This window comes from Scomber scombrus, chromosome 4 (genome assembly GCF_963691925.1).
Source record: "Scomber scombrus chromosome 4, fScoSco1.1, whole genome shotgun sequence".
NCBI lineage: Eukaryota > Metazoa > Chordata > Actinopteri > Scombriformes > Scombridae > Scomber > Scomber scombrus.
In genome coordinates, this window is record NC_084973.1 from 16,343,010 (window position 1) to 16,356,382 (window position 13,373).

A 13,373-nucleotide genomic window follows, 5' to 3' on the forward strand; every position below is an offset into this window, starting at 1 on the left:
TGACAAGATAGTTCCCCCCAACTTCCTGCTTACGGCTCGCTTTTTTCATCACTGTGTCATCGCAAATAACGAGTCATGTGACAGTGTAATGCTAGAAGCTGTTGTCTCTGCTTGTTTCCTCACTCAGCTGTGATTCTTGACACTGGACTCTCTCCGAGAAGGTAACAAACCACTGTTTGCTGCTAACTCAAAAGCCTCGTATGCTTCTTACAGCACTGGTGTAACATTATTGTGATAACCGTCTTGTAATATTTATCTGACATCTCTGAACATATGCATTTAATCTATAGGTATATTACATTTATTTAAGTGCTATTAGTTTTGCAGTTATTTAAGTTTTAATGTTTGCCAACTGTGTATCTTACTTTCTCATAAATATATGAATATGTATTTTATTATTTTCTTGTCTTACAATACAGCTTACGTAATGATTACGTTCATTTAGGCCAATATGTTGATTTATTTTCGCTGTTGCATTATACAGGTACTCCAGAATGTACTCTTTGATCATTATCACAGGACTACTGGCTTTTGCCTCCAGTAAGCCATGTGGTAAGTTTTTAGCTAAAATCCAGCTATCACAAATAATTAAAGTGCTTTTTTTGTTTGTTTTTTTGTCACGATAACAGTTGAAGTTTTGTCTGTCTTCAACACGTCTTTCTCAACTCTGGAAAGAACCCAGTTTACACATAAACTGACTCAAACAAATCCACAGATTTTGCAATTACGTATTTTGAATTGACTTCACATTGTTTACTTATTTAAAAAGTTGTGCAATTGTCATCAATCATCAGTAATGCAAACCACCTGAAATTCTAAAGAATTATGGTACCTTTTTGGCCTTCAGTGATTAACATATTAAGAGGAGGCATTAGAAAATTTGGAAATTTGTAACTCAAACAAAGCAAAGTCTAGATGAAGTCTTTATTCGTTTCTTTCCTCTCATTGTGACTGCTGATGCAGCAGTACCGGTTTTGCAATGCTCTGAAAGTTCATGTTGATGTCAGCAAGAGAGAGCTAATGAAATATTTTTATGTCAGTGGTCACACTTTCTGAGCTTCTCTTTTTATTAGAATTTTTTTTTTAAATCCAGAAACAGGATCCAACAGTGAGCTTCTCCTGTCACTCAAAAAAATTCTCCTTCACTCTCTGGAGGAGCAGGAGGGACTCCCCAACCCCAGCGTCCACTTGGCGTTACGACTTTCAGATTCCCACAACCTTGCCATGGAGAGCGTACACCTGAATAAACTGAAAAGTCATCTGCACAATGATCTTCGAAAGTAATTGTTGTTAATAGTTGTCATGCTATTTTAAATCTCAATATCTGTTGAATTAGTCATTTTCCATAATGTTCTTACCTGATGCTTAGTCTCTCGTGTCTTCCTCAGTTCTCTCTCCAACAGCCAGCCTGTGGTTGGCCTCTTGGCTCTGTACACCATGGCTTTGAAGTCGTCCTGCTTCGATCTCAACACAATCACCTTCACCGTCGGTGACAAGAGTGAGACGCTGCAGACACACCTGAAGAAACAGATGGAACTAGAAAAAGAGCACATTGCATGTAAGATTTTCACTGATCGTCTGTTTTTTTGTACATTTGTACTTCTTTGCAAACTTGCTTGCCTGAAATTGCCCTTGAGGGACAAATCAAGTATTTTGAATTGAATTGAAGGCCAGCAGATGCCATAAAAGGCTGTTCATCAGTCAGTTCATTTCCTATTGTGCTACAAAATGAGTTCAAAGTTTATTTATTGAGGACACTTATTCAGAAAGAAGCCTAATTGATGTAAAAGTGTCAAGTCAAATCCTTTTTTTCTCAAGTCACTGTAGTAACCTTGCTCTTGTTCTAATATCTTTTGGTTTTACTTTTATATCTTCTCTCTTTCTCGCAGTCAGCCACCGCCCTTTGACCAACTATTACCAGTACTCTCTGGGTGTGCTCGCTCTGTGCGTGAGCGGCATCAGGGTCAACAACCATGTCAGCAACAAGCTCATCAAGGCTGTAGAACATGAACACTTCAAACATGGAGAAGCTGAGAGTATCGGTGAGTAAAAACTCCTCTGAAGGTTTTCTTCAGCTGTTAAAATAAATAATAAATCAATAATTTCCAGTCCCTATGTGTGCAAGTATGCTTGTCAATTCATATAAATTCTCAGTAAATTTCTCTATACATGTATTTCAGCCTACATACAAGTACGATTGTTTATAGCTAATGCAGGAAAACTATCTACATCCAAAACATGAGATGGTTAGTTTCTTTATGGTTTCATACACAGGCACACACAAAAGAGTTTGACTATGATCTTGAAGACAGGAGCATCTGGAGTTGTAAATAAACTGAGATCTATACTTTTTATTGGACTGTAAATTAAAATGTAGGGTTGCAAACTGTCGATGGTATGAAATAGTATTTACTTGTCTAGATATTTCAGACCAGTTAATATAGAGGCCCATGAAGTTATCTGAGAATAATTTTACCAGTGCTTCACAGAAATGTGCCTGAATGAAGATTCACAGTAGGAATCTGTACGTAGTCCTGAACTCCAGTTCTGTTAATTCCAATATTTAAAAACACTCAAGAGGATGACAGGTTATGTGAATTGTGTGAACTTTGAGAAGTTGAAAATAAATCACATCTTCTGTATTGTCCTTTTTTATGATGAGTTAAGAACACCGATACTTAATGAAATATCTGTTCAAAATCCAGAAATGTGTTGGTGCTTTGATGATGACAGAATGGAATTGTTGTTTAATTTTAATGTTAATAAGTTCGCTACTTTGTCTCTAAAGCTTGGGGAAAAAAACACTTTGTGCATGACACAATAGTAAATTAAACTCAAATCAAATCAATTGTATTTGAGAGGAATCAAGTGGTGGCACTTGCACAGAGTTCAGTCACTTCTTCTTCTTTCCTCATCCTGTCCAATATGCATGTTTTATAGATACCTATGCCATGGCTGGAATGGCCCTGCAGTGTGTGAAGGAGTCTGGTTCCCATGCACATAATGATGCTGAGGTTGACACAGCCCTTACCAAGATCAAGCAGAAGCTCTTGGCCTCCCGACGGAATGATGGTCATATGGGCAATGAGTTCAGCACAGGCCTTGCAGTACAAGTAAGGGACTTTTTTTATTTTTTATATGTCTTCCTTACTCTTTTTCTGCTTAAAACACAATTAAAATTAATCTTTTTGGCCTAATATGTGTTGTTTTTAAGGCCCTGTTGGCAATGGGCAGCCAGGTTGCAGAGTGTGCCGCTTCAATGGAAGCCATGAGGATAGATGCCAGAAGCAACACATACCACAACCCCATGGCCGTATCTCAGATCCTGCCAGCTCTCCAGCAGAAATCCTACCTGGCAGTTAAAAGCAAGGAGTGCCAAAATGAAGATGGTATGTACAATATTATTTCTTACCTCTGTGGTGATTTTCAGGTTGTAACGGTATATGTCTTCTTACAGACTCTCTGGTGCTGGAGCCCGCAGACCCTACGATGGTTTTACCAAGCCAGACCAAAGTGGCTCTGAATGTGGAAGTGGTGGCATCCAACGGGGCAGCTGCTCTTTACTCTGTTGATGTACCACAGGGTAGCTCTCTGTTGGAGGCCCTTGAACTTCTCAAGGGGAAAAGTGTTGGCTTCATGTGAGTTCACATAACTTTGCATTTGAAGTTTTATCTAAGTCCTGTATGATTGCATGTAGTGAGTTATCTTTGATACTGTGTGGCAGGTTTGAGACGGAGTCCAGCCTATGGGGACCTTTCTTAAGTGCAGTGAATGGAGAGCAGGCCAGACAGAGCGACCGCAGATACTGGCACCTCTCCTCTAATGATGCAGCACTCAGTGAGGGTGAGGACACACACACACATACGCAGATGCAAATATTATATTGTGAATTACTAAGAGCCTTTTTTTTTTGATCCACTGCGTCAGTTTCATCTTGGTTAAACAATTCTTGTTTTTTTTCTTTCAGGTATTAATGATTTCAAGATTGAGTCAGCCCAAAAGATCACCATCAAAAACACTACCTACTGAGAGCGACATCAATATAACTGATATAGCTCTGATCAATGTGAATCAAAAGCAGTAGATTCTTGATTTGTTTCTGTTGTTTGTTATGTTAACAGATGATTATGCTTAAATTGTCAGTTCCCTTTATGTGTGATAAAACTGTGATTCAGAACAAATTGAACAGACTTTGCAAATTGTAACACTTTTATATTGTGATTAAATGAGTGCAACATTTCTATTTAGATATTACATGTTTTTATTGATGTTTTAATTGAATAAAATGGGATGTGTTTTTTTTTTTTTGTTTTAAAGAGGTTTGCATTTGTGTTCAAAACATGATGGAATTATGAATAATTAATTATGGGATCATATTTACAGCTAATTACAATTATGTGACTTGTGTGTTCATGGATTGAGAATGATTAACATTCATTAGCACTGTCACAGGCTGATGCCCATGTAGATCCAAACTGTTTAATTTACTATTTGTTTGATGGTGAAGTTAGATATGATTTCTGTTTTTTATAGCTGATACATGAAAACCAAAAGATAGCAAATTTTGACATTGGACCAAACATTTGCAAATACTCTTTTGGAAAGTTTTAAAGCAACTGGAATCAGCTGCCAGATGGTGAGACTTTTAGAAACAAACAGGATTTAATATTGCTGTAATTCTGCACTCCGTGTTTCAGACCTACTATTGTACAACCCACCTCCTTATCATGCATATTGTTAAGTTGGTGAGGTTAGTGTGAAACATCAATAACAACAATCCCAGCAACAACTCCTTGTCCTTTGACATCATGTCTTGCAGGTCAGATACTATTTTTACATTAATGCAGAAAATAATAATCCAATAATATATTGTACTGTTATAAATTACTTCTTTGGAAGGGATTAACAAAAAACGAAAAATCTTCAATGATAATACTACTACTACTTCTACTACTACTACTGATGATAATAATAATAATAATAAGACCCGTAATAATAATAATAATAAGACCAGTAATAAATTATAACTAAAAAGAAAAGAGTGAGTGCTTGAATCGATTAGCACATGACTGATGAAAAGGATAGTGGTGAACGTCCCTCAGAACAACTTTGTATTAATTAGTACTGACTCTTCCCTCTATGGGGACAAGTGGACCCAAACCATGCCAGAAAAAGGCCCCCACACTATAACAGAACCACCCCCTCACTGTAGGGGTCAATCATTCAGACCTGTACAGGTTTTTCCTTGAATTTGTCACCGTCCATGTGCAGAATCAAAGCAAAGCCTATCCAACCAATGTATACTTTTCTAGATTTTTAGAAATGGATAACAAATGTTCCTTGTTATTCATTTATTTTGTATTTGCTCATTTTGTGCTATATTTTGTAAGGATTTTGAGTTTTTTTTTTAAAAATTGAAAAAAAGTATTATTTCCTATTTTGTGTATAACAACATCAATATTTGTAGCATTACAAACCTTTTATTTTGTTAAGTTTCATATCCACAATGCCAAAATATCAAAAACAACCCCATCATTTAAGTTATTTTTAACTGAAATAAATTATTATTTTGAGTCTCTACAATAAATTAAAAAAATTATCTATTATCAAAATCTATTCAGAATGTTTTAATTGAAGATGCCTGTCACTTATACTTTTACTTGAGTTAGTTTTTCTCTTTCTTTCTATTGAAATTAGAATGTATTATTTATGCCCTTTATTAAATTTAGCTTTTATTTATGAACTAGAATGACTGATTGTTTTAAAATATATATGTTTGTTTATTTAATTGTATAGTCTGTTCAACAAAGAATACATAATTTTAAAAAGAGCAAAGTAAAGTACTTCCGGGTACAAGATCAAATTGTTTCAACTGTCACGACCACACACTTTGCTGTATTTGCACACAGTACAATTTCTATAAATTAAACTTAAAAAAAACATCTTTGGTTTAAAAAAAAAAAATCTCATTTATTTTTCTTAATTTTTGGGGTCGTCGAAAGACTTTTATTTCGACAAAATGAACCACTTGTAGCGGAAGTGCTTTTGGTTGCCACTGTTTGTAGCATTTAGTCACTCTTTTTGTGTCCTTGCTTAAGTAATATTATCAATGAGCAGCAAGCATACGAGACGCTAAATTGTGAACGCTTCAGTAACATTTTAATTGTTTTTATGAATGTAGTAATAGCTGTTAATGTAGCTTTAAGACGATTATTCATAACGAAAGGTTACATCATGGAGAAGATGAGCTAATGTTAGCTAACGCGAGTAAAGCATCAAGTCTTAACTGCTCACTGACATTAGGAAGCACATTGAAGTGCTAATCAGTGCGATAAGCCATATGTTATTGTAGGTGTGTCTGTCATGATGTCTGCACTTTATCGATGCGTTTTGTTCAACCGGGTTTCCAAATCTAAAACCCGCACAGGTCTGATACAGGTGATGAGATTTGGATATAATGTGCTTCCTCCTCAGTGGAAGACATGCAGGAGCTTCCTGCAAGCTGCCAACAAAGCCACAAACCAGCAAACTAAAAATTTAAGTAACGTTGCTATGGCTCACAAAGCAGGGAAGCGAAGTTTTTCTTGCTCAAGTTGTCTGTCGAATAAATCGTTAACTGAGGATGGAAAAGCTGGAGTGAAGAGAGTTTCCATCGAGGGCAACATTGGTAAGAACAGTATCTGTGCAGGATTTAACCTTAAACACAGAGACCAAATGTATTGCAATAATACACACTTTTTGTAACAAAGAATTTCATTATCAATCATTTTCTCAATTAGTTGACTAAATGTTCAGTCAATGAAATGTTATAAACATGAAAAAATGTTGTTCATGATTTCTCAGAGACCACAATGATGTCTTCAAAATGCTTTTGTCTAATAGTCTAATATGTTGAGTTAATTAACTATCATATATGAAAAGGAAAAACAGGCAAATCAGCATATTTGAAAAATAGAAAATAGTAACTATAGTTGTAGAAAGTAGAAAGAAAATTATTTCACTCTGAAATGTAGTGGAGTAAAAGTAAATAGTTGCAGAAATTGGAAATACAGAAGTACAGTACAAGTACATAAAAATTGTACTTAATTACACAACTTGAGTACTTAGTTACTTTCCACCACTTATACAGCACTTATGCTCTCTTTTATATCAGCTGTTGGAAAGTCGACCTTTGCAAGACTCTTGAAATCAGCTTGTCCAGACTGGGAGGTGGTGGCAGAACCTGTCAGCAAGTGGCAGAACATTAAAAGTGGGACCTCGAAGGTGTGCACATTCCTTCACCTTTATAACTGCTCACAGAGAAAATCAAATGAGAGCAAGCTGACCATGTATCTGATCTCGACTGATTTCATTCACAGGGGCCAGGTGCATCCCCTCAGACAACAGCGTGCAACCTGCTAGAGATGATGTACCAGGACCCCCAGCGCTGGTCTTACACGTTTCAAACATATTCCTGCATGAGCCGGCTGAGAACGCAGCTGCAGCCTCCTCCAGCTCACCTTCTCAGCTCAGAGAGAACACCTGTCCAGGTGTATGAGCGCTCGATCTACAGCGACAGGTGAGTGAGTCAGGTCAAAATGACAAGAAAGTTAGAAACTCCTCTTCTGCTCCATTTAATTCGAGGATTCATATTTTTTTCCATATGTGCAAGAACGTGCCAAAATCCCATTTATTTAAACAAATAACTCCTACCAGAGTGAGGCGGGGAGCTGTAGACTTACTCTTAAGTATAACATGTTGTCAGCATATTGTTAGTGTTAATACTAAACAAAGTTATGTTTGGTGGACTATTTGTATTTGTATGCATTCCTCTATATTTTGTTTATATAACATTGACGCTCTTTTCTGTCAGATATATCTTTGCTCTGAATATGTTTGAGCTCGGTTGTATCAACTCGACAGAGTGGGCCGTCTACAAGGATTGGCACTCTCTCCTGGTAGAGCAGTTTGGACACCAGGTGGAGCTGGAGGGCATCATCTATCTCAGAGCCCAGCCAAAGGTTTGCACAAAGGAGATTTCTTAGTTTGCATTCAAGCGATTTGATGAGGCTTGTACACAAAAATATGGCATGTTTGTGTATTTCTCAGAAATGTATGGATCGCCTGGAGCACCGGGGAAGAGAGGAGGAGAAGGGAGTGAAGCTGGACTATCTGGAAAAGCTGCATATTCAACATGAGAGGTGGCTTGTTGACAAGAGCACTGAGTGAGTGTTAATGAGATCACATGTCTGTGTTGTGCATGCCTTTTAGATCTTTATGTTTGAATAAGGCTGTTTCTGGTGACCACTGCTGAAATGCAAAAAGTCATCAAAGACCTTCTCAACATGACTTCTGATGTGAGACACTTAAAACGTCTCTCTTAGATATGAGAGAGGTCAGGCAGGACACACTGAACTGATACAATCAGATGACTTCTGTAAATGCAAACCTTGATATTACATATGAAATATTACAGTTTTTGTGAATGCTTAAATGCTAACAGTAGTTCCTAAAGCACCATGAAACCACTTTGTAGCCAGTGCATTAACCAAGTGTGCCAAACTGAAACTGTATGTTTTCTACTTTACACTCAATGTGTCAATTAATTTTGTTCTCTACATTGCTACACAACTTTGCCAGTTGCCTTTTCCCCCGGACACTTTCAGATAATGAGTTCACTTACAAATCGGAGGAGCACTGTAAACAGACCAAAAGTACATTTTTAGTTTGGACAACAATGGAGGAAAATATTGGGCAGAGTAAAACTGATAGCGTGTTATGTGTGGAATACACATCCATATTTCACACTTTTGGATACTATATGTATTTTACTACATGTTTTTTCATTTATACTGCCAGTGCACAGTTGGTTCTTCATGTGCTCATTCAGTGATGGTTTGTGTCACTGTATTGATGCAAAAACACATTTTTTAAAGAGTTGGAAGAGTTTTGCTAGAATTATTTGCTTTTGCAATTGATGCATTGTGTTTTGCTGGTTTTTGGTTAGTGTGTAAAGTTTTGCTAAAATAGTGTCTAAGCAATCAGAAAAAAACTGTAAATTAAATTGGATTTTAAAAAGTGAAATGAATAAATGCAGTCTTGGTGCAGCCATTGTTCTACAGGATGCTCTGACTCTTGTTCAAAGATCCCCATTTTAAATGCCATTCCTCGCAGCTGTTTATTGCTCGGCTGTGAACAGATGACTGTTGGCAGTGTGTGGTCTGAGGACTTCAGGCTGTTACCTTGCTGCAGAGTGTAACACAGCTCGGCTCTCCCTTTTTCAGAATACATTTTGAGAAGTTGAAACAGATACCTGTGTTACAACTCGATGCCAGCGTGGAGTTTCAGAGTGACCCAGAGGTGCGGGAGCAATTTATAACACAGGTGTGTTTTATCTATTGCACTTCGACATAAAAGCTGCCATGCAGGCTTTGACCACACGAGGGCCCACTCCTCATGTTTGATACCACATTTCTTAACATCAGTCTTTGATCCAATGAGAATTTACTCCACTGGCACATTTCTGTTTCTGGATGTGTTTTTAATGCATTGTGATCTTAAAGTACTTTTTCATACGCAGGTGAAGAACTTCTTCAAAGCTTTATGAGAAGACAGTCATCAGGTACCATCAACCATCAGACCTCAGTCACTCAAGTTTGTTAACTGACATATAAATGCATATGAGCCACATGTAGAGTGAAGGAACTATGGAGTAATATAAAAAATGTTTTCTCTTATTGAAAAGCTGCTGTTTCTACATGACCATATTCGATAAAACACACAGATTGAGTCTCTATTTAAATGTGCTTCTGTTAAAAAGTTTTAGATTGTTACATTTTTTCAGGGTTTTTTATGTTTGCTTGGTTGGTTTTTTGTTTGTTTTGAGATATGTCATAAAGTTTGCTCTTCTACTGTACGATATATTCTACTTGGAATTTTAAAAGGAATTCTCCCTCACACAGTAACGCTCACAGCTGTGTGATTGAAACAGATTGAAGTGAATTAATATATAGCCTGTCGAAGTTGTTATCTGTACTTTTACTACAATGAACTCAGTTTACTTGACATTCCTCACTGGCTGGAACAAGCAAATAGAACAAGCAAATACTACAGATATGTTGCTCTTAAAATATGTCAATAAATAATTTGTTTTCTAAAATCTGAGATGTGCTGTCCTTTTTATTATCACACATTTTCTAAGGTTTTATAGTTTTTTCTTAGTTCCTTTATTTGCACAATTTGTATTACAAGGTGATAATTTGCTGTACAGCATTTTAAGTGCTATTTGTTAACTGGTTTTTACATCTCAATGGGATTAGTCTCCTTAATGAATAAAAAAAACTCTGGCAGTTTGACAGGACAATGACCTTGGCTAAATGTTTTCTTTTTTTCGGGCCCTCTGATGTGCTCTGGTGATCAGAGGGGCTGTTCAGATGCCTGGAGTAGTCAGGGGTCATCAAAGGGCAGCTGTCCACTATAAAGGGGCCTGTCTGGAGCTCCATCTGCACACAGCATCATTTCAGTCTGAGACCAGCTGGAGGAAGGAAGCAGATCTTTGCTCTCGTTATTGTTAAGAGTAGTTTTTGTTTGAGTTTCAACTGAAATGGAAGTTAGAGTCCAGACAGTTTTCTGCATGCTCCTCCTTTGCTATTCTGGGGTTGTTTTCTCTGCTCAGGGGCACAGAGGCCTCAAGGCCGGTTTAGCATTCAGAAATCTCTCTTTTAATCATCACAGCAGATACCCTCTGTACATGATGCAGCTGTACCGCTCCTTCAGGACTGCTGATTCTTCATCACTAGCTGGAAACACTATAAATATACCAGGAGACAACCTGTCTGCACACAACTCAGACTCTGTCTTAAATCTGATGGCAAAGGGTGAGTAAACTTAATTGCGTCACTATTGTACATTTGAAACTGTAATGGCATGCATATGGTTTTAATCCTTTGTACAATTATCACTAAATATAACCCCTGTAATGTACTGTATAAGATAGTTTCTCCTCATGCTCCATCCCCTAGCAGCTCTTTGGTTGGTACACTATCTGTGTTATCAGACCCTCCCTTTTTACAACCCAGCAAGTGTCAAAATGCTTATTCAACTTTAAAGGCTTTCTGTGTTTTATGTGAGAGGGTGTGTATATTAGCCCTCAGACGGCCTTGCACAGGGGGGTTCAATACACATCCTGTCCCGTTCACCCTCCCACCCCAGTGTTTTGACATTTGTCCAGGGATCTGATTTGCCCAGAATCATCAAGACGGCTGACTGCTGTATGGGAGTTTGAGTTTCCATTTACATGTTTTGTCTCATTTTTAGGTTGCCATCAAGTGGGTAAGAGATGGACAGTGATCGTTGACATGTCTTCCATCTCTACCAGTGATGTCATCCAGCTGGCAGAGCTTCGGATCAGACTACCAGCTTTCTCTGCTTCTAAGCGTGTCATTGTGGATTTATATCACTCCCGAAAGCAGAGCTGTGACAAGGACAGCACACCATGCCAGGATGAGCACCTTTTCCTGGGGAGCATTGACGCATCACCTAATAGCACAAACTCCGCATGGAAGGTTTTTAATGTGACTGCTCTTTTAAAATACTGGCTGTATCAGGGAGATGGAGTGTCGAGCCAGGAGGCCTCAGGAGAGCCTGAGATAGATGAAGGGAGTGGTTCTGGCGATGAAGGGCAGATATCCGACAAAGCCTTCTTCAAGAATCTGCAAAGACGACAAAAAACAATACACCATCCAACCACAAACTGGGTCATGATGGTCATATTCTTCAAACATAACCTGCGTCAGGAAGGCCACGCAGCATATAGTCTCATTCATACAGTGGAGAACTCTAAGTATGTCACCATGGACATAGCGAGCAGTGACAGTCAGAGTCGACGCCGCAAAAGAAACCGAATGGAGAGGGTGATGGTGGCTGGTGGAGCTGCACCTACTGCAGCACCAGAGGCCATTCAGCGGCCGCTGTGTCGTAAGGTGGACATGTGGGTGGACTTTGAACACATCGGCTGGGATGAGTGGATTGTGCACCCTAAGCGCTTCAATGCATATCGCTGTGAGGGAGAGTGTCCTTCACCTCTGGATGATTCCTTCCATCCAACCAACCACGCATACATGCAGGTAAAATGATAACCTGTTTTTTAATTCTTCTGATTCCTTGGAATATAACATAATCTCATGGCTTTGTACAGCTGCTAATTCATTTGTGTATTTTGCAGAGCCTCTTGGGACATCACAATCCAGGAAGAGTGTCTTGCCCATCCTGTGTACCAACGCGCCTCAGCCCGCTCTCCATGCTGTATTATGAGAATGATGATTTGTCCCTGCGGCACCACGTCGACATGATTGTTGAGGAGTGTGGCTGTCACTGAAGGCAGGCACAAGAGCAACTCTTAATGGAACATAATCTTGAACTTCAGTTGAACAGAAGATGACCATAGTACCTGTACTTTATTTTATTTTCATTTAAAGAACAGCTTCAGAGGTAGCCATCCAACTCACTATCTGACATATGACCCAGACCAACCCCAAATATATCTCATCCATACTGGGTGGAACACAATATTACACTCTTTTTTGTCTTTTTAGTATGGAGAAAAAGTCTATTGATGGAAATATTAAAATATGTTTGATCTATTTATACAATATCATGTATATTTTGTACATAAAATATGAAAACTATATTAAAACATTATATTTTGACAGAGTTGTGCTTCATGTTTTTTTGGACATGATTGTCTATTGATTTGCTGGGTTTTTTTCTTGAATTTTTGGTCTAGTTTTGTGAATGCTGAAAAATATTTATACTGGAAATAAAAGTGTTTGAGATAGCAAAACATTGACTGTTAAAATGTTCAAATTCACTCAGTTAAATGGTTTTCAAAGTCAAATCTTTCAGTGCTATAAAGATTTTACTATACAAGATTCAAACCTATAAGGCCATTATTTGCTTATTTGCAAAACTTTATGATCAGCAATTTAAAATATATATAAATTCAATTTTTATCTGGATTTAATTTGTTAGTTCCAATTGAATCTTCCTTACAGGTCCTTTATATAATTATACAAAATGAAATACACATTACTTGTTATAATGGCTTAATGAAAAGCACTTTTCAGAGGCTCAACCTTCTCATAGATACTCATCTGCATCTTAATCCCTCTTGCCTACTCTCACAAGTGACCAGCTAACATTTTAGTGTATTTGCTCTCCTCAACCCCAATCCACATCTTTGGGTCGGTTGTGCACACATCATCAGAGGTCATTAGTGTCCTTTTCTGGCAAGGCTTCTTTTGTGGATTGTGATCAAACATCCAGGAAGAGTGGAACCACACAGAAAAAAAAGGCACTGAAGAATGGATCAATGAGGGAGAGAAAAGTAGTAGCGC

General features: G+C 37.9%; 3 protein-coding genes across 3 annotated transcripts; all 3 read left to right on the forward strand.

The window, feature by feature from the left end:
- The first annotated feature begins 98 nt into the window (after positions 1-98).
- tcn2 (transcobalamin II) lies at positions 99-4,241 on the forward strand. Its single transcript, XM_062418296.1, has 10 exons — positions 99-161; positions 485-552; positions 1,094-1,280; positions 1,389-1,558; positions 1,890-2,042; positions 2,941-3,113; positions 3,215-3,389; positions 3,458-3,638; positions 3,725-3,843; positions 3,968-4,241. The coding sequence occupies exons 2-10, from the start codon at positions 495-497 to the stop codon at positions 4,027-4,029; spliced, it is 1,278 nt and encodes a 425-aa protein (XP_062274280.1). The 5' UTR covers positions 99-161; positions 485-494; the 3' UTR covers positions 4,030-4,241.
- A 1,832-nt stretch (positions 4,242-6,073) lies between these two features.
- LOC133979186 (deoxycytidine kinase 2-like) lies at positions 6,074-10,185 on the forward strand. The gene is made up of 7 exons (XM_062417658.1): positions 6,074-6,667; positions 7,154-7,263; positions 7,359-7,558; positions 7,853-8,000; positions 8,089-8,204; positions 9,264-9,363; positions 9,560-10,185. The coding sequence occupies exons 1-7, from the start codon at positions 6,364-6,366 to the stop codon at positions 9,584-9,586; spliced, it is 1,005 nt and encodes a 334-aa protein (XP_062273642.1). The 5' UTR covers positions 6,074-6,363; the 3' UTR covers positions 9,587-10,185.
- Positions 10,186-10,582: 397 nt separating this feature from the next.
- spaw (southpaw) lies at positions 10,583-12,355 on the forward strand. The gene is made up of 3 exons (XM_062417657.1): positions 10,583-10,856; positions 11,296-12,104; positions 12,203-12,355. The coding sequence occupies exons 1-3, from the start codon at positions 10,583-10,585 to the stop codon at positions 12,353-12,355; spliced, it is 1,236 nt and encodes a 411-aa protein (XP_062273641.1).
- The last annotated feature ends 1,018 nt before the right edge of the window (positions 12,356-13,373 follow it).